Below are 19,126 nucleotides of genomic sequence, written 5' to 3'. Positions count from 1 at the left end.
GTTATGGTCAAACTATTTCAGTGTATAAACAGGGAACTGAATGTAGTCTGTCATTCTCAATCTTTTTGTAAGACATAGGTTTTCCTTTTTTAATGCATTCCAAATGGTCAAATACAACAAGTAGGAGGTGGCTAACGGGAATAATCATTGTATTGTACTTCAGGTCACCTGAACAAAGGAAGCCTTGGCAGTGTTGCACTGCACGATCTGCTCCGTCTCCACATAGTTGGCAGCATGGCCCTCGGAGTCGATCCCTGGCCAGAAAGACTTGTTGAAGGAGTGGCATCTCACAACAGTCCACCATTGTACGCTAACGAGTGTAAATACGCTATGGATACCATGTGCTTATGTTTCATGTTTTTGCTAATTCTCCTCTCACTTTCACTCCTCCTAATCAACTGTGTCTTGTACAAGTATTAAATACGCGTATTAAAACACATTAAGGTAGTTTTATTTATTCAATATGACAATTTAAAGTAGTTCATATGTCAAAGATCAGATTTAATGTTAAAAAAATACACATTTAAAAGTAGTACATATATGAATGATCAGATTTAATGTTCAAAAAAGACATTTTAAAGTAGTTTGTATGTGAATGATCAAGTTTGTTTAAAAAATACATTTTAAGTAGTTCATATGTGAACTATAAGATTTAATGTTCAAACATTTTAAAAAAAAAGAAGTTCATATGTTAATGATCAGCTTTAATGTTTAAAAAACACATTTTAAAGAAGTTCATATATGAACTATCAGATTTAATGTAAAAAAAATACATTTTAATTTAGTTCATATGTGAACGATAAGATTTAATGTAAAAAAAATACATATTTTAAAGTAGTTCATATGTCAACGATCAGATTTATTGTTTAAAAAAGACATTTTAAAGCTCACTTTGAGAGTGTTAAACAACCAGATGACAAAAATTTGGATGAAAATTGTGCATAGTATTTCTTAGGTCACAGTATCATTACCTAGGTCACAGTATCATTACTTAGGTCATAGTATCATTACTTAGGTCACAGTATCATTACCTAGGTCATTGTATCATTACCTAAGTCACAGTATCATTACTTAGGTCACAGTATCATTACTTAGGTCATAGTATCATTACTTAGGTCACAGTATCATTACCTAGGTCATTGTATCATTACCTAGGTCACAGTATCATTACTTAAGTCACAGTATCATTACTTAGGTCATCATAATGACCTTACCTCGGACGTAGAATCATTACCTAGGTCACAGTATCATTACTTAGGTCACAGTATCAATACTTTAGGTCATAGTATCATTAACTAGGTGACAGTATCATTACCTAGGTCACAGTATCATTACTTAGGTCATAGTATCATTACCGAGGGTCATAGTATCATTACCTAGGTCACAGTATCATTACTTAGGTCATAGTATCATTACTTAGGTCACAGTATCATTACTTAGGTCACAGTATCGTTACCTCGAACGTAGTATCGCACACCAGCTCTGAAGCAGCTTCTCCTGGAGATAATAGTCCAGTCAAAGACTTTGCCGTTGATACAACTGGACTTCATGGTGATGACTAGGAAAAAGGTGTGTTAAGAAAATGACATGAAAAGTGAGAAGGATCAGACCTACTGGAAAAAGGATTATGTAGACAGGTGAGTTGATTACAGACAGGTGAGTTGATGTGAAACATACAACGTACAGACAGGTGAGTCGATGTGAAACATACAACATACAGACAGGTGAGTCGATGTGAAACATACAACATACAGACAGGTGAGTCGATGTGAAACATACAACATACAGACAGGTGAGTCGATGTGAAACATACAACATACAGACAGGTGAGTCGATGTGAAACATACAACGTACAGACAGGTGAGTCGATGTGAAACATACAACGTACAGACAGGTGAGTCGATGTGAAACATACAACGTACAGACAGGTGAGTCGATGTGAAACATACAACGTACAGACAGGTGAGTTGATGTGAAACATACAACGTACAGACAGGTGAATTGATGTGACACATACAACATACAGACAGGTGAGTTGATGTGAAACATAGATCGTACAGACAGGTGAGTAGATGTGAAACATACAATGTACAGACAGGTGAGTTGATGTGAAACATACAACATACAGACAGGTGAGTCGATGTGAAACATACAACGTACAGACAGGTGAGTTGATGTGAAACATACAACATACAGACAGGTGAGTCGATGTGAAACATACAACATACAGACAGGTGAGTCGATGTGAAACATACAACGTACAGACAGGTGAGTTGATGTGAAACATAAAACGTAAAGACAGGTGAGTTGATGTGAAACATACAACGTACAGACAGGTGAGTTGATGTGAAACATACAACGTACAGACAGGTGAGTTGATTACAGACAGGTGAGTTGATGTGAAACATACAACGTACACGGGGCAGTTAGGCCATGCAGTGAGGAAAAGAAGTGTCTGATCTAATGATTTGCACATTTATCCCCATACAAGATATCAACATTCCCTGCTTTGTAATTCCACCTTTAATTTGCCAGAGAAAGATAGAATGTAAAAAAAAATAAAAAAATAAAATAAAAATCAGAAATGGAAAAAAATAAAAATAAATAAATAAATAAAGGTTTTACAAACAAGAATTCTGTGTTGGCATACAAATGAGCCCTGCGCCTTTAAGAAAGTACTCATTAATTGTAATACATAGCCAGAAAGACAAAAAAGTGGAGAGAAATACAAACTGTCTGACAACAACAAAAGGATACATCCATGGATGACAGGAAATACAAACTTGTGCAACTACAAGAAAGACAAAACAAAAACAAGATTTTATTAGTGTGTCTTCAATGTTCTTGAGTTGAAAGTCATCTTTGAAAGAAGAGGGCCATATTTCAATACATCATACAGTACATGTGTAGCAGTTGTTACATTGCACTAAGGACAAAAGGCTACAAGACCTGGTCTTCCGCTTTACACAAGCCTGCATCTTGTTTGGAAAACAAGCAGTACATGTATTACTTGTAAAAGTAGTCTGGTACAGTACTGGGTGTCATCATTGGGTCCACTATAACTATTGGACAGATAATTATGAGGTCCTACTTAGTGTACAAATGCAATAAGATGAAAAGAATCATTTGTACTAAGTGTGCTCAAGGTAATCTTTACCTGATCTCACAGAAGGAATGATCAAATCTGTAATTCAGCCAACATTTATCGCTATATAATATTTGGTATCTAAATGATTATTTCAAACTGGGCTCCTCAATTGGCAGCTTATGTAAGCAGTAACATCATTTCCCATCCTATTATTTGATCAAAACTATTGTTAATGACATATCTGCTACCTTGCTGTTTGAACATGTTTCTACCTAGACTTCTGTTCAAATGTAATAATCACTTATTCTCCTCTTTGATACTTAGGCCGTACTACTCATGTGGCTGTGGATTCAATACTATGTATTTACAGGGGCAGTATGAGTCATACCAATGCTGATACTTCACATTTACAGGGGCAGTATGGGTCATACCAATGCGGATACTTCACATTTACAGGGGCAGTATGGATCATACCAATGCGGATACTTCCCATTTACAGGGGCAGTAGTGGTCATACCAATGCATATACTTCACATTTACAGGGTCAGTGTATATATATATATATATATATATATGGGGTGTAATGGTACGTGTATTTGTATTGAACCGTTTCGGTACGGCAACGAACGAGTTTGTAAGCAAAAGTCTTCACAAGCTGCTCTGCTTTCTGCCTCTGTCTCAGCAGCAAGCATTGTACCACCCACACAACCATCTGATTGGTTACATACAAAGCCAATCAGCAGTGCGTATTCAGAGCGATGTAGTCAATGCTTCAGCGTCGAGCAGATATTTGTTTAGCAGGGGAGCAGCGGACAGGGTACTCTCCCCAAATTATAAAAAACACTTCCCAGTCACAACTATTACAAACATCACTATGAGCCCGTTGACCTTCTAGAAACTTAAACTGCAGCTCAGCTAGCTCGCAGTATAGGCTTGAGGTGAAGGCTAATTAACTTTTAGAGTAACGTTAGCTCATTTTGCTCTGTGTGTGTGTGTGTGTGCGTGCGTGTGTTATTTCATTGAACTCCATGGTGTTCAGGGATGAATAGTCTCTCCTATTGCTATTGTACTATTTTTTCAGCAATAGTTACATTAATCATTAGTAATGTAGCAGCCTAGTTTTGAATGGCAGGGTCCCTGCTATTACATGTTGATAAAAATATCACATTTACATAACAAAAGTTAACTACAGGCTTCCTAAATGCTGTAATAAACTAAGCATGATGAGTTGACTTGAAACTGTTTAATGTTGCCCTTTTTATATGTAGAAGAAAGGTTTTTTTCATTTTATTTAATCAAAACAAAAACTTGAGGGAGTTTAATGTGGATTAATGTGGGCAGAATAATAATAGTGTTCCCAGTGTTAAAAGGATAAAGCCATTGTTTACAAATTTGGTAAATAAATAACAAAAAATTTATATTTTGTTGTTTTCTTACAGTACCGAAAATTAACCGAACCGTGACCTCTAAACTGAGGTACGTACCGAACTGTAATTTTTGTGTACTGTTACACCCCATACATATATATTATATATATATAGTGTACGCGCACACACCGTGTACACTGTATATGGTGCATCACTAATTGTGTCCAGTGGTCAAACTGCCATGCTCTCAATGCCAACGCAATAACAAAGTGCAGCACTGCAGATACATCCTCTATTAAGGAAAAAAAACAATTCCCTGATGAACTCTCACCTCTGGCTGTGCAAGGAACTCCCTCAGCAGATGGCCATTCCAAACAAAACGCTGATCTGCCTGAAATGAAAGGTCAAACGCTTCTTTGATGATTGATACATTAGAAATAATAATAATAGTTGTAATAATATAGCATATTATTATATCCAAAAAAGTCAAAACTCAAAAACCTGTCAATGTTTTCATACTACTTTAGTAAGCTATGAAGCCACACCGCTTGAAGGATTATTTTTCTTCTTCTTCTTCATCATCAGATGTCCAGCTCAGTAGCGTACCTTGTCTCAGACACCACATGGAGAAGGCCAGCCTCTGAAGGTGGTACTCGGAGGGTGCAGTCCGAAGGTGGTACACGCAGGGTGCAGTTGCTGATTGTGTCTGCTCTGTCTCCCCACACGCATATAATGCTCCATTTACCATGACACACTTCGTTAAAGATGATTTCAAGTTTGCATGCGCTTCAGCATAGTCCATTGTCGGAGTGGCACTTCCCCTTCTCTAATAGCGCCTCCCGAGTCTTGGATGGAACAGTCCTGGACAGTGCAGTCATGTCTCCCACTTTCCTTGCTCGGGAGAGGGTAATGGCCTCTCGTCGCTGACTGGCCGGGACAATACCCTCTAGAACAGTGGTTCTCAAATGGGGGTACTTGAAGGTATGCCAAGGGGTACGTGAGATTTTGAAAAAATATTCTAAAAATAGCAGCAATTTAAAAATCCTTTATAAATATAAGAGTCGGGACCCAGGATGGACCGCTCGCCTGTGTATCGGCTTGGGACATCCCTGCGCTGCTGTTCCGCCTCCTCTTGGGATGGTTTCCTGCTGGCTCCGCTGTGAACGGGACTCTTGCTGCTGTGTTGGATCCGCTTTGGTCTGGACTCTCTCGGCTGTGTTGGATCCATTATGGATTGAACTTTCACAGTATCATGTTAGACCCGCTCGACATCCATTTCTTTCATCCTCTCCAAGGTTCTCATAGTCATCATTGTCACAGACGTCCCACTGGGTGTGAGTTTTCCTTGCCCTTATGTGGGCCTACCGAGGATATCGTAGGGGTTTGTGCAGCCCTTTGAGAAACTAAAGATTTAGGGCTATATAAGTAAACATCGATTGATTGATTGATTGATTTATTAAATAATACTTCAACAAAATACGAATGTAAGTTCACAAACTGTGAAAAAAATATAACAATGCAATATTCAGTGTTGACAGATAGATTTTTTGTGGACATGTTCCATAAATATTGATGTTAAAGATTTATTTTTTTTGTGAAGAAATGTTTAGAATTAAGTTCATGAATCCAGATGGATCTCTATTACAATCCCCAAAGAGGGCACTTTACTTCTGTGTAGAAATCTTTATTTATAATTGAATCACTTGTTTATTTTTCAACAAGTTTTTAGTTATTTTTACATCTTTTTTTCCCAAATAGTTTGAGAAAGACCACTATGAGCAATATTCTGCACTGTTATACAATTTAATAAATCAGAAACTGATGACATAGTGCTGTATTTTACTTCTTTATCTCTTTTTTTCAACCAAAAATGCTTTGCTCTGATTAGGGGGTACTTGAATGAAAATGTTTTTCCCGGGGGGTACATCACTGAAAAAAGGTTGAGAACCACTGCTCTAGAATCGCAGGTTGAACATGGAGCTGGCTTTCAGGTCGCCAGTTATGGTCGGAAGAGCGTTGTTTATGGCTTGGTGGGGGGCACAGTATTCAGCTGCGGAAAAGACCAGGGCTTTGTGGATTTTCACAACACCTTGGCGGATGCGACCCAGCGAGTGCTAGCAAGACGTCATATTAGTGAGAACCTCCATGACATTTTGGCCGTCACCTCTTTGAGGTGATCTTAGCAGAGTCACAGCCGCTGAGTGAAGGGGCGGAGCCAGTGACACCGCCATGTGTTGCGCTCTTAAAACACACATCAGTTGAAGATTCCAAATGCTTCTATCTCCAATATCGCCTATGCCTAGCTGAAACATCCCTTGGCTCCAGTAAAGGGACAAGGGACCGTACCTTCATCACACCTATGCCAACAACCGCGTCCCCTTCAATAAAAACTCAGTTGTGTGATTCACGACAGCCTCATTTTAAGTTCAGAAAAACTGAATTTCCATTTCCCGGATAAAAAGTGTGATGTGGCGAGGGACTTTTTAGTGGAACTAAGGTAATGTGGGCCAACAAAACCTCTGGGCTCCAAAATAATCTAAGATAGATAACATTATTCTGTACCTACCTATTCGTCACTAAGTTTCCATGTACTAAATTTGTGTGCTTTCTGAAATAGCTCACTTTTTTGTATTTTCACACAGACATGTGACGGATAAGTGTCCAGGCACATTCTCTAATGCGACTACTGGTCATAAGCCGTGGGCCTCCCTCCCGTACACTTACAGTATTTCCTTTTAGCGCAGATACATGTACGGCTTTTCTGCTTGACCTATGATGTCACAGCAAAACAAGGCATCTGCGCTCCTTCCAAGTAAACGGGCTAGCTCTGCAGTACTGCAACATTGACAAAAATACTAGGTCTCTAAGGGCAATATGTTAAATAGCAGAGAGCATCAAGAATTCATTGATTGAAACTTGTATTAGTAGATTGCACAGTACAGTACATATTCCCTACAATTGACCACTAAATGCTAACACCCCAATAGGCTTTTCAACTTGTTTAAGTCGGGGTCCATGTTAATCAATTCATGGTAGTTAATCAATTCATGAAACATTGTGCTAAGAACATGACGCTACTACCAAGAATGTATCTGAGCAGGGGCAGGTCCCAAGTAAAGAAACTCCAGCAGCAGAGTTTTTTCAAATGTCTTCCAATTGTTCTGGACTATCTTGTGCCCCGGCTCAAACTGTTCCAGAAGAAAGTCGCACCTGTTCTGGACTATCTTGTGCCCCGGCTGTTACTGTTCCAGATGAAGGTTGCCACTGTTCTGGACTATCTTGTGCCCCGGCTGATACTGTTCCAGATGAAGGTTGCTACTGTTCTAGAATATCTTGTGGCCTGACTGATACTGTTCCAGATGAGGTTTATTATTGTTGTGGACTATCTTGTGCCACGGCTGATACTGTTGCAGATGAAGGTTGCCACTGTTCTGGATTATCTTGTGTCCCGGTTGTTACTGCTCCAGATGAAGGTTGACACTGTTCTGGATTATTTTGTGCCCCAGCTGTTACTGCTCCAGATGAAGGTTGCCACTGTTCTGGATTATCTTGTGCCCCGGCTGTTACTGCTCCAGATGAAGGATTATTTTGTGCCCCGGCTGTTACTGCTCCAGATGAAGGTTGCCACTGTTCTGGATTATCTTGTGCCCCGGCTGTTACTGCTCCAGATGAATGTTTCCACTGTTCTGGATTATCTTGTGCCCCGGTTTTTACTGCTCCAGATGAATGTTTCCACTGTTCTGGATTATCTTGTGCCCCGGCTGTTACTGCTCCAGATGAAGGTTGCCACTGTTCTGGATTATCTTGTGCCCCGGCTGTTACTGCTCCAGATGAAGGTTGCCACTGTTCTGGATTATCTTGTGCCCCGGCTGTTACTGCTCCAGATGAAGGTTGCCACTGTTCTGGATTATCTTGTGCCCCGGCTGTTACTGCTCCAGATGAAGGTTGCCACTGTTTTGGATTATTTTGTGCCCCGGCTGTTACTGCTCCAGATGAAGGTTGCCACTGTTCTGGATTATCTTGTGCCCCGGCTGTTACTGCTCCAGATGAAGGTTGCCACTGTTCTGGATTATTTTGTGCCCCGGCTGTTACTGCTCCAGATGAAGGTTGCCACTGTTCTGGATTATCTTGTGCCCCGGCTGTTACTGTTGCAGATGAAGGTTGCCACTGTTCTGGATTATCTTGTGCCCCGGCTGTTACTGTTGCAGATGAAGGTTGCCATTGTTCTGGACTACCTTGCCAGTTGTGTGAATAGAGAGTTATTGTTCACCAGTTTGGAGTACACAAATGCAACGTGAAAAGGTTTGTGTACTTTAACATTCACCTTAAATACACCTGCTTCATTGTCGTTCATCTCACTTGTGTTTTGTGCAGGAGTCCAAATTATGTCAACATTTTACATTTCCTTGGTGGCCTTATTAGATAAATCTTTCTTTTTTGCTATGGTTGATGTACTTGAAAATGTTGTGTTCTTTTCATTTGTGAAGCAAATAAACATTCTCCTCTCCATTACAATTGTTGCCATCTTCCTATTGAATGCTTCCGTGTTATATCACACGCCTCGAGACAGGAGCATGCGTGATACAAAGGGTCCTCTCCGGCTATCGAGAGATCTGGTTTCCAATCGCATAATCCAGGTGTATTTGTCCGACTTTTCAAAAACCAAACACGATCGGATTAAGATGTGCATTTTCCACGGGCTGCAGAGGACTTCTTTAGAGCCCAACTATTTGACAGACTGGACAATTCACTTACCCTCTCCAGGAGGCTCATCTCCTGAAATTCAGGACTGGTGTTGGCCAGTCGCTGCAGAGTGTGGGTAAGATCATAGTCTGTTGCAAAGTAGAAGCTGGCTGTACGGAGGACATTGTTGATCATGGACAAGTAGATCTTGCTGTCTTGCATCTGGAACAGGATAGAAATTCAGCAATCAACATTCCATGTAAGTGCAGCTCGACATAAAAATGCCATTCAGTCCTAAAGGTTCAGTAAATGTTCTTGGTGAACTTTAACCTTGACGTGTGTATGACTGTTTCCCAAAGTTTAGCTTAACTTGGTTGTTTTGCAAGAGTAATTTTGCTTCATCCAAGATATGCTCCATTACAAACTCAAAAGCTAGCTTACGGCCACTACTGTAGCATGCCGTTGTGTTACTATGCTGGAAAAAGAGTTGCTCAGTGTTCACTCTTACAATAACAATGATGCTACACTTTGGTTATTATACAGCTTACAGTGTCAGGCTTGTCCCTGGCAGTTTGTCTATGTTTTAGTTTTTTCCTCTGCATTTGTCTTTGTTTCCTCTGTGTATGTGTGTAGTATTTCCTGTCAGCGCTCTAATTTTGTCTGTTTCCTGTGTTTCTCCATGGGCGCTGTTTCTCCTCAGCTGCAGCTGATTGGCACCTGGCCACAGTTGGTGTCAATCAGCCCGCTCCTATTTAGACCTGTTTTTCTCCTCCAGTCAGGGCTGGATTATCCTGTCAATTTGTTGGTAACAAACCCCAAGATGCAGAGAAGGAGGCAGGCATTTTGCAGGTAAACATGATTTAATAAAACACTAAGGCAAAAACCGAACAAAAGGGTACAAACAAATAGCGCGCACGAGGCGGATAACAAACTCGGCTGTGAACAAACAAAACTGGAAGCAGGGAACAAAAGACAGTAAGCTACAATAAGCTACCGAAGATAGCCTACCGCAACGCTGCTTTGACAAGACATGACAGGTAGCAACGACAATAATCCAGCCCTCAATGGAGGAGAAAAACAGGTCTAAATGGGAGTGGGCTGATTGACAAGAGGTGTGGCCAGGTGCCAATCAGCCGCAGTTGAGGAGAAACTGCGCCCAGGGAGAAACAGAGGAAACAGACAAAATAAGAGCGCTGACAGGAAATCACACACACACACACACACACACACACACACACACACACACACACACACACACACACACACACACACACACACACACACACACACACACACACACACACACACACACACACACACACACACACACACACACACACACACACACACACACACACACACACACACACACACACACACACAGGAAACAAAGACAAATGCAGAGGAAAAAACTAAAACATAGACAAACTGCCAAGGACAAGCCTGACATACAGAGGGTAAATTAAGTATTGTTGACGCTTTTTGAATGCATTTTTAAAGTGATTAAGAGTTGCTCCTGTTAGCTGCATTGCTAGCCACCAAAAATGAGACAATTTTTACATGTTGGAATGCAAAAAAAAAAAACGAAAAAACTTTTGTCTATGTGTCTCTTATGATTGTCAACGACGGGCAGAATTCCAAAGAAAGTGCAGTTCCCCTTTAATTACATCTGAATGATTTGCGTGTATTTGCTTCTCACAGGGGGCCCTCACAAATAGTGACTATAGACTGTACACCAAAAGTAAACCTCTACCTGGTTGTCTGTTAGATGTATTATTGTCTTCTTGTAGGAGATGATGTCAAAATCCAAAGCCTTCCATACGGCGTGGCCAAAGAGATCGCCCACCTTGGTCTTCTTGGTGATGACAATCAGGTACATACCTAAAAAAGGCACGGTGACGTAGATTGTGTGGAATAACCCAGTTAATCAGTAAAAGAGACTACCTGCCACCAGACGCACGGTCCCCATGACTCCACATATGGGCCTGGTCTCGGCTGATGCAGGAATGTCCTTCTTTACTGCAGCAGGCAAGAACAGGAGCGAGCATCAACGACTGGTCAAGAAAACTACTTTACCTAATCCAATCACTGTAGCACCGTTTGAAAAACTGTAAAGGTTTCACAAAGTGATGCTCAGGAGTTGCAATGTACTTTGGGAAGCAGGATACAACTACGGACAGAGTAGATAGTAGGGCTGCGAATCTTTGGGTGTCCCACGATTCGATTAACTATCGATTCTTGGGGTCACGATTCTATTATATATCGATTTTTTCGTTTCGATTCTCGATTCAAAAACGCTATTTTTCCGATTCAAAACAATTCTGTATTCATTCAATACATAGGATTTCAGCAGGATCTACCCCAGTCTGCTGACATGCAAGCAGAGTAGTAGATTAAAAAAAAAAAAAAGCTTTATCAACTGATTGCAATAATGTAAATTTGTTTTAACTATTAAATGAACCAAAAATATGATTTATTATATCTGTGTGTAAACATTGGACACAGTGTGTTGTCAAGCTTATGCGATGCAAGTGTAAGCCACTGTGACACTATTCTTATTTTATTTTTATGAATGTCTAATGATAATGTCAATGAGGGATTTTTTTATCACTGCTATGCTGAAATTATAACTAATATTGATACTGTTGTTGATAATATTCATTTTTGTTTCACTACTTTTGGTTTGTTCTGTGTTGTGTTTGTGTCTCCTCAATTGCTCTGTTTATTGCAGTTCTGAGTGTTGCTGGGTCAGGTTTGGTTTTGGAATTGGATTGCATTGTTATGGTATTGATTAAACAAAAAAATAAAATTAAAAAAATTAAAATAAAAAATGCATCGATTTTTTAAAAATGAGAATCAATTCTGAATCGCACAACGTATTCGAATCGATTTTTTCCCACACCCCTAGTAGTTAGTGTCAGAAACGTCTCCTTTCTAAGAATAAATGAGGTCAAACAACTGGATTCAAAGCCCAAGAGTAAGATTTGGTTTCAAGATGTGAACCTGAACGACCCCTCAAAGAAACGATGCGTGAGTATTGCAGTACAAAAACCTACCGGTGAGAGTCATCTCGGTTGACACCCTATCGATGGCCAACACGTCCCCAGAGCCATGGTCACTTGCCTCCAGGTAAAAGGTATCAGGTGTGGTGTGCCTGACCAGGAAAAAAGCAAGACTTTACACTAGGCAAACACACACACTTGCCTTAAGCCCCCGGACTTCCAAGGGCCCAAAACACCTTAGACAAAATATTCCTAAAATTGTTTCTGATTACAAATATTGTTGTCTTCAAAAAACATGAACATGCTGAAAAACTCATGGTGGTTTTGGTCCCTTCTCATGATGCCAGGGACAATTTCATGAGGCAGACTTGACAAACCCGTTAGTCCTGTTCAGACAGGGTGGAATGTTACCCAAGTGGAGCAGAGACCAGGACTCAAGAAAACAGTTTTCATGAAAACTTCTATTTCACGCGCACATGCACAAGATATATTTAATCTGATCACAACTGATTAAAAAGTTACTGTGTACATGGACACAGAACAAATTATCCCATTATGACGAGCATTTTCCTACATCAACCCTTAAATCAGAATACTTTGACAAGTGCAACACAAACCTTGAGTAGGTTCAGCTGTAAACACAAGGCGTTGTGTCTGCTTGTCCGACGTTGTTGTTTTCTTCGGTTCACTACTTTTGTTTTACCTCTTTAGAAATGGACCTGTTCTGTGACCTCCCCGTGGTTATAAATACGGGCTGTTTTGCATCTTTGTAGTACAACATTATGTGTACATGTCTGAGGCTAGCAGTTAGCACTTAGCATAGCTGTAAGGTCCTGAATAAAACAGCTTGTTAAGACAAGAACTGGATCCCTTCTATTATTGTTCCATCGACAAACCAGATCATCCTTTTATTTTTCTTAGTCTTGTTTTAGAGCAACAAACTCAACACTACTTGTGTACATGTTGAATAAACATTATTATACACTACTTGTGTACATGTTGAATAAACAGTATTACACCCTTCTTGAGTACATGTTGAATAAACGGTATTACACGCTACTTGTGAACATGTTGAATAAACAGTATTACACCCTTCTTGAGTACATGTTGAATAAACCACCACCACCAAAGTATATCTGACATGAAAAACATGCACAAAAAGGATGATTTATACAGGAACTTAGCCAGAAGTGTTTCCATACAATCTGAATGACAATCAACATAAACCAGCGTCTATATTGGGATTACATTTTCATCCAAACTTCTGAGATCGGGTCAGAATATTTCAAATGGTGTGTTTTCATGAAGCATTTGTAATCCTTTAATCCAAAGAATGGCGTCTATGTGCACATAGTTGGTGGCATGGAGTGTATGTGATCAACACATGGAGTGTATGTGATCATTAAAAACTGTTGCTAGATGATCAAGTACTCATTAAACGTGTTCCTAAATGATCAAGTACATATTAAAAGTGTTCCTAAATGATCAAGTACTCATTAAAACTGTCCCTTAATAAACAAATACTCGTTAAAACAGTTCGTAAATGATCAAGTACTCATTAAAACTGTTCCTAAATGATGAAGTACGGATTAAAACTGTTCCTAAATGATCAAGTACAAATTAAAACTGTTCCTAAAAGATCAAGTACTCATTTAAACTGTTCCTAAATGATCAAGTACTCATTAAAAGTGTTCCTAAATGATCAAGTACTCATTAAAAGTGTTCCTAAATGATCAAGTACTCATTAAAAACTGTTCCTAAATGATCAAGTACTCATTAAAAACTGTTCCTAAATGATCAAGTACTCATTAAAACTTTTCCTAAATGATGAAGTACAGAATAAAAGTGTTCATAAATGATCATATGCACATTAAAAACTGTTCCTGAAAGATCAAGTACTCATTAAAAGTGTTCCTAAATGATCAAGTACTCATTAAAAGTGTTCCTAAATGATCAAGTACTCATTAAAAACTGTTCCTGAATGATCAAGTACTCATTAAAAACTGTTCCTAAATGATCAAGTAATCATTAAAACTGTTCCTAAATGATGAAGTAAAACATTAAGAGTTCCTAAATGATGAAGTACTCATTAAAAACGGTTCCTAAAAGATCAAGTACACATTAAGTGTTCCTAAAAGATGAAGTAAACATTAAAAGTGTTCTTGAATGATGAAGTACACATTAAAAATGTTCCTAAATGATGAAGTACACATTAAAACTGTTCCTAAATGATGAAGTACACATTAAAGCTGTTCCTAAATGATGAAGTACCCATTAAAACTGTTCCTAAATGATGAAGTACCCATTAAAACTGTTCCTAAACGATCAAGTACTCATTAAAACTGTTCCTAAATGATGAAGTACACGTCAAACTGTTCCTAAATGATCAAGTACACATTAAAAGTGTTCTTAAATGATGAAGTACACATTAAAAATGTTCCTAAATGATGGAGTACACATTAAAAGTGTTCTTAAATGATGAAGTACACATTAAAAATGTTCCTAAATGATGGAGTACACATTAAAAGTGTTCTTAAATGATGAAGTACACATTAAAAATGTTCCTAAATGATGGAGTACACATTAAAAGTGTTCTTAAATGATGAAGTACGCATTAAAAATGTTCCTAAATGATGGAGTACACATTAAAAGTGTTCTTAAATGATGAAGTACACATTAAAAATGTTCCTAAATGATGAAGTATACATTAAAAGTGTTCTTAAATGATGAAGTACACATTAAAGGTGTTCCTAAATGATGAAGTAGACATTAAAAGTGTTCTTAAATGATGAAGTACACATTAAAAGTGTTCCTAAATGATGAAGTAGACATTAAAAGTGTTCTTAAATGATGAAGTACACATTAAAAGTGTTCCTAAATGATGAAGTACACATTAAACGTGTTCTTAAATGATGAAGTACACATTAAAAGTGTTCCTAAATAATGAAGTAGACATTAAAAGTGTTCTTAAATGATGAAGTACACATTAAAAATGTTCTTAAATGATGAAGTACACATTAAAAGTGTTCCTAAATGATGAAGTAGACATTAAAAGTGTTCTTAAATGATGAAGTAGACATTAAAAGTGTTCCTTAATGATGACGTAATGATGAAAAAGTACTTGGTTTGGAAGCTATTAGCCCCCGTCGTAGGGTCCGTGACGTAAAGGTTGCAGTACAGGATTAAGAGCACCGACTGGCCTATTTGGCTGAGTCCTTGGTCAGTCAGTAAGTAGAGCAAGTCGTGACCGGCACACAGAAACAAATTAAAGGTACATTTGGCAACATTTCTCGCTACTTACAGAAGAAAAGTGTCATAGGTGTTAGCCATCTTTCATCCGGGTGAACCTCCGTGACGTCACGTATCAGCTGACACCCCGTCTACTTCCGCCGTGAGGAGAAATGAGCATTTCGTGAACGAGGCTGCTTTTGGCTACAGCGCCATCTATGTTGTGGAGGCTGCAGGTTCAGACCCCTTAGCTTTTTGCTACAGCGCCACCTATGTTGTGGAGGCTGCACGTTCAGTGTTCCTGGGTTTTTGATTGATTGATTGAAACTTTTATTAGTAGATTGCATAATTCAGTACATATTCCGTACAATTACCACTAAATGATAACACCCGAATAAGTTTTTACACTTGTTTAAGTCGGGGTCCACGTTAATCAATTCATGGTACAAATATATCAGCATAATACAGTCATCCCCCAAGTTAATCATCACAGTATATAGCAGGGGTCATCAACCTTTTTGAAACCAAGAGCTACTTCTTGGGTACTAATTAATGCGAAGGGCTACCAGTTTGATACACACTTAAATACATTGCCAGGAATAGCCAATTTGCTCAATTTACCTTCAATAAATAAATCCATATATATAAAATAATGGGTATTTCTGTCTATCATTCCGTCGTACATTTTTTTCCCTTTTACGGAAGGTTTTTTGTAGAGAATAAATGATGAAAAAAACACTTAATTGAACGGTTTAAAAGAGGAGACAACAGGAAAAAAAAAAAGAAAATTAAATTTTGAAACATAGTTTATCTTCAATTTCGACTCTTTAAAATTCAAAATCCAACCGAAAAAAAGAGGACAAAAACTAGCTAATTCGGATGTTTTTGAAAAAAAAAAAAATAAAATTTATGGAACATCATCAGTAATTTTTCCTAATTAAGATTAATTTTAGAATTTTGATGACATGTTTTAAATAGGTTAAAATCCAATCTGCACTTTGTTAGAATATATAACAAATTGGATCAAGATATATTTCTAACAAAGACAAATCATTATTTCTTCTAGATTTTCCAGAACAGAAATTTTAAAAGAAATTCAAAAACTTTGAAATAAGATTTTAATTTGATTCTAAAGATTTTCTAGATTTGCCAGGATATCTTTTTTGAATTTTAATCATGATAAGTTTGAAGAAATATTTCACAAATATTCTTCGTCGAAAAAGCAGAAGCTAAAATGAAGAATTAAATTAAAATGTATTTATTATTCTTTACAATAAAAAAGGAGACCCTGCCCCAAGTGGAGGAGTTCAAGTACCTAGGAGTCTTGTTCACGAGTGAGGGAAGAGTGCATCGTGAGATGGACAGGCGGATCGGTGCGGCGTCTTCAGTAATGCGAACGTTGTATCGATCCGTTGTGGGGAAGAAGGAGCTGAGCCGGAAGGCAAAGCTGTCAATTTACCGGTCAATCTACGTTCCCATCCTCACCTATGGTCATGAGCTTTGGGTCATGACCGATAGGATAAGATCACGGGTACAAGCGGCCCAAATGAGTTTCCTCCGCCGGGTTGCGGGGCTCTCCCTTAGAGATAGGGTGAGAAGCTCTGCCATCCGGGAGGAACTCAAAGTAAAGCCGCTGCTCCTCCACATCGAGAGGAGCCAGATGAGGTGGTTCGGGCATCTGGTCAGGATGCCACCCGAACGCCTCCCTAGGGAGGTGTTTAGGGCACGTCCAACCGGTAGGAGGCCACGGGGAAGACCCAGGACACGTTGGGAAGACTATGTCTCCCGGCTGGCCTGGGAACGCCTCGGGATCCCCGGGAAGAGCTGGACGAAGTGGCTGGTGAGAGGGAAGTCTGGGCTTCCCTGCTTAGGCTGCTGCCCCCGCGACCCGACCTCGGATAAGCGGAATATGATGGATGGATGGATGGATTTACAATAAAAAAAAAAAATTTACTTGAACATTGATTTAAATTGTCAGGAAAGAAGAGGAAGGAATTTAAAAGGTAAAAAGGTATATGTGTTTAAAAATCCTAAAATTATTTTTAAGTTTGTATTTTTTCTCTAAAATTGTCTTTCTGAAAGTTATAAGAAGCAAAGTAAAAACATAAATGAATGTATTTAAACAAGTGAAGACCAAGTCTTTAAAATATTTTCTTGGATTTTCAAATTCTATTTGACTTTTGTCTCTCTTAGAATTAAAAATGTCGAGCATAGCGAGACCAGCTTGCTAGTAAATAAATACAATTTAAAAAATAGAGGCAGCTCACTGGTAAGTGCTGCTATTTGAGCTATTTTTAGAACAGGCCAGCGGGCGACTCATCTGGTCCTTATGGGTGACTTGGTGCCCGCGTGCATCGCGTTGGTGACCCCTGCTCTAAACAAAGACTTAAAAAGCTGTAAGTATATCTTTGAATTTAAAAAGAGTTATAAAAAGAAAAAACTGGAATTATATCAAACTGAATTTTGATTTAGATTGGACGTATCATTGTGAAAATGTTTAAAGGAAATTTATAAAGTATGTTGGAGTTCGGGTGTTGGTGGAGGGAACAGTTATAAAGTCATCTAAAATTATTTGTGTTAAAAAGGGGGCAGATAAATATAAGAATTGTATTCTTCCATCTGCTCCTTTCTAATCATGGAAATGTATAAAAACAAAAAACAATGAAAGTGTCAACTGTACGTGGCTTGTATACATTATATGCATTTTCATGAAAGGAATGAAAATAAATGATGATGATGAGTGTTCCTGGATGCAGTCGGTATATTTGTTTGTTGAACTTGATAAAAGTTTTTGTGGAAACTGTAATTGACAGCGTAACTATAATATGTTTACACTTACTAGGGTAGTCTTAAATGCACATCAAATATAGTATCTACTATGATATGCAGGCAAATACGGTTTTTAAGTGAATGACAGAGAGATTATTCGACGACGGTGTGTATTAAATTCAACAGAAACACTATTATGTGTGTCATTTTCCATCAATGTTTGTATTTTTCTCTCTAGACAAGTTGATCCTGGTCTTTGGACAGAGAGAACATCCCATGATTTGTGGAGAAAAACAGTTAATTGCCTCTTATACAAACCCTGTTTCCATATGAGTTGGGAAATTGTGTTAGATGTAAATATAAACGGAATACAATGATTTGCAAATCATTTTCAACCCATATTCAGTTGAATATGCTACAAGGACAACATATTTGATGTTCAAACTGATAAACTTTTTTTTGTGTGTGCAAATAATCATTAACTTTAAAATTTGATGCCAGCAACACGTGACAAAGAAGTTGGGAAAGGTGGCAATAAATACTGATAAAGTAGTTGAGGAATGCTCATCAAACACTTATTTGGAACATCCCACAGGTGTGCAGGCTAATTGGGAACAGGTGGGTGCCATGATTGGGTATAAAAACAGCTTCCCAAAAAATGCTCAGTCTTTCACAAGAAAGGATGGGGCGAGGTACACCCCTTTGTCCACAACAGCGTGAGGAAATAGTCAAGCAGTTTAAGAACAACATTTCTCAAAGTGCAATTGCAAGACATTTAGGGATTTCAACATCTACACTCCATAATATCATGAAAAGGTTCTGAGAATCTGGAAAAATCACTCCACGTAAGCGGCATGGCCGGAAACCAACATTGAATGACCGTGACCTTCCATCCCTCAGACGGCACTGAATCAAAAAACGACATCAATCTCTAAAGGATATCACCACGTGGGCTCAGGAACACTTCAAAAAACCACTGTCACTAAATA

General features: G+C 38.6%; 1 protein-coding gene across 2 annotated transcripts in view; it reads right to left on the bottom strand.

Annotated features, from left to right (window-relative positions):
* Nucleotides 1–15,553, bottom strand: part of LOC133561710 (phosphatidylinositol-3-phosphatase SAC1-B) — a 31,835-nt gene extending 16,282 nt beyond the window's left edge. The window contains exons 1-9 of one of the 2 annotated variants that reach the window (XM_061915178.1): nucleotides 15,442–15,553; nucleotides 12,195–12,292; nucleotides 11,083–11,157; nucleotides 10,892–11,019; nucleotides 9,211–9,360; nucleotides 4,787–4,846; nucleotides 2,758–2,791; nucleotides 1,457–1,558; nucleotides 169–254 (exon numbers count right to left, since the gene is read on the bottom strand). In XM_061915178.1, coding sequence (XP_061771162.1) covers nucleotides 169–254; nucleotides 1,457–1,558; nucleotides 2,758–2,791; nucleotides 4,787–4,846; nucleotides 9,211–9,360; nucleotides 10,892–11,019; nucleotides 11,083–11,157; nucleotides 12,195–12,292; nucleotides 15,442–15,470 — 762 coding nt within the window. In that variant the 5' untranslated portion in view covers nucleotides 15,471–15,553. Of the gene's footprint in view, nucleotides 1–168; nucleotides 255–1,456; nucleotides 1,559–2,757; nucleotides 2,792–4,786; nucleotides 4,847–9,210; nucleotides 9,361–10,891; nucleotides 11,020–11,082; nucleotides 11,158–12,194; nucleotides 12,293–12,757; nucleotides 12,806–15,441 lie in introns of those variants that run through there. The other variant, XM_061915180.1, reaches the window with a different exon arrangement.
* Nucleotides 15,554–19,126: the final 3,573 nt, after the last annotated feature.

This window comes from Nerophis ophidion, linkage group LG11 (genome assembly GCF_033978795.1).
Source record: "Nerophis ophidion isolate RoL-2023_Sa linkage group LG11, RoL_Noph_v1.0, whole genome shotgun sequence".
Taxonomy (NCBI): Eukaryota; Metazoa; Chordata; class Actinopteri; order Syngnathiformes; family Syngnathidae; genus Nerophis; species Nerophis ophidion.
The sequence above is the reverse complement of the archived record's forward strand: the minus strand, read 5'-3'. Positions and strand labels throughout refer to the sequence as shown.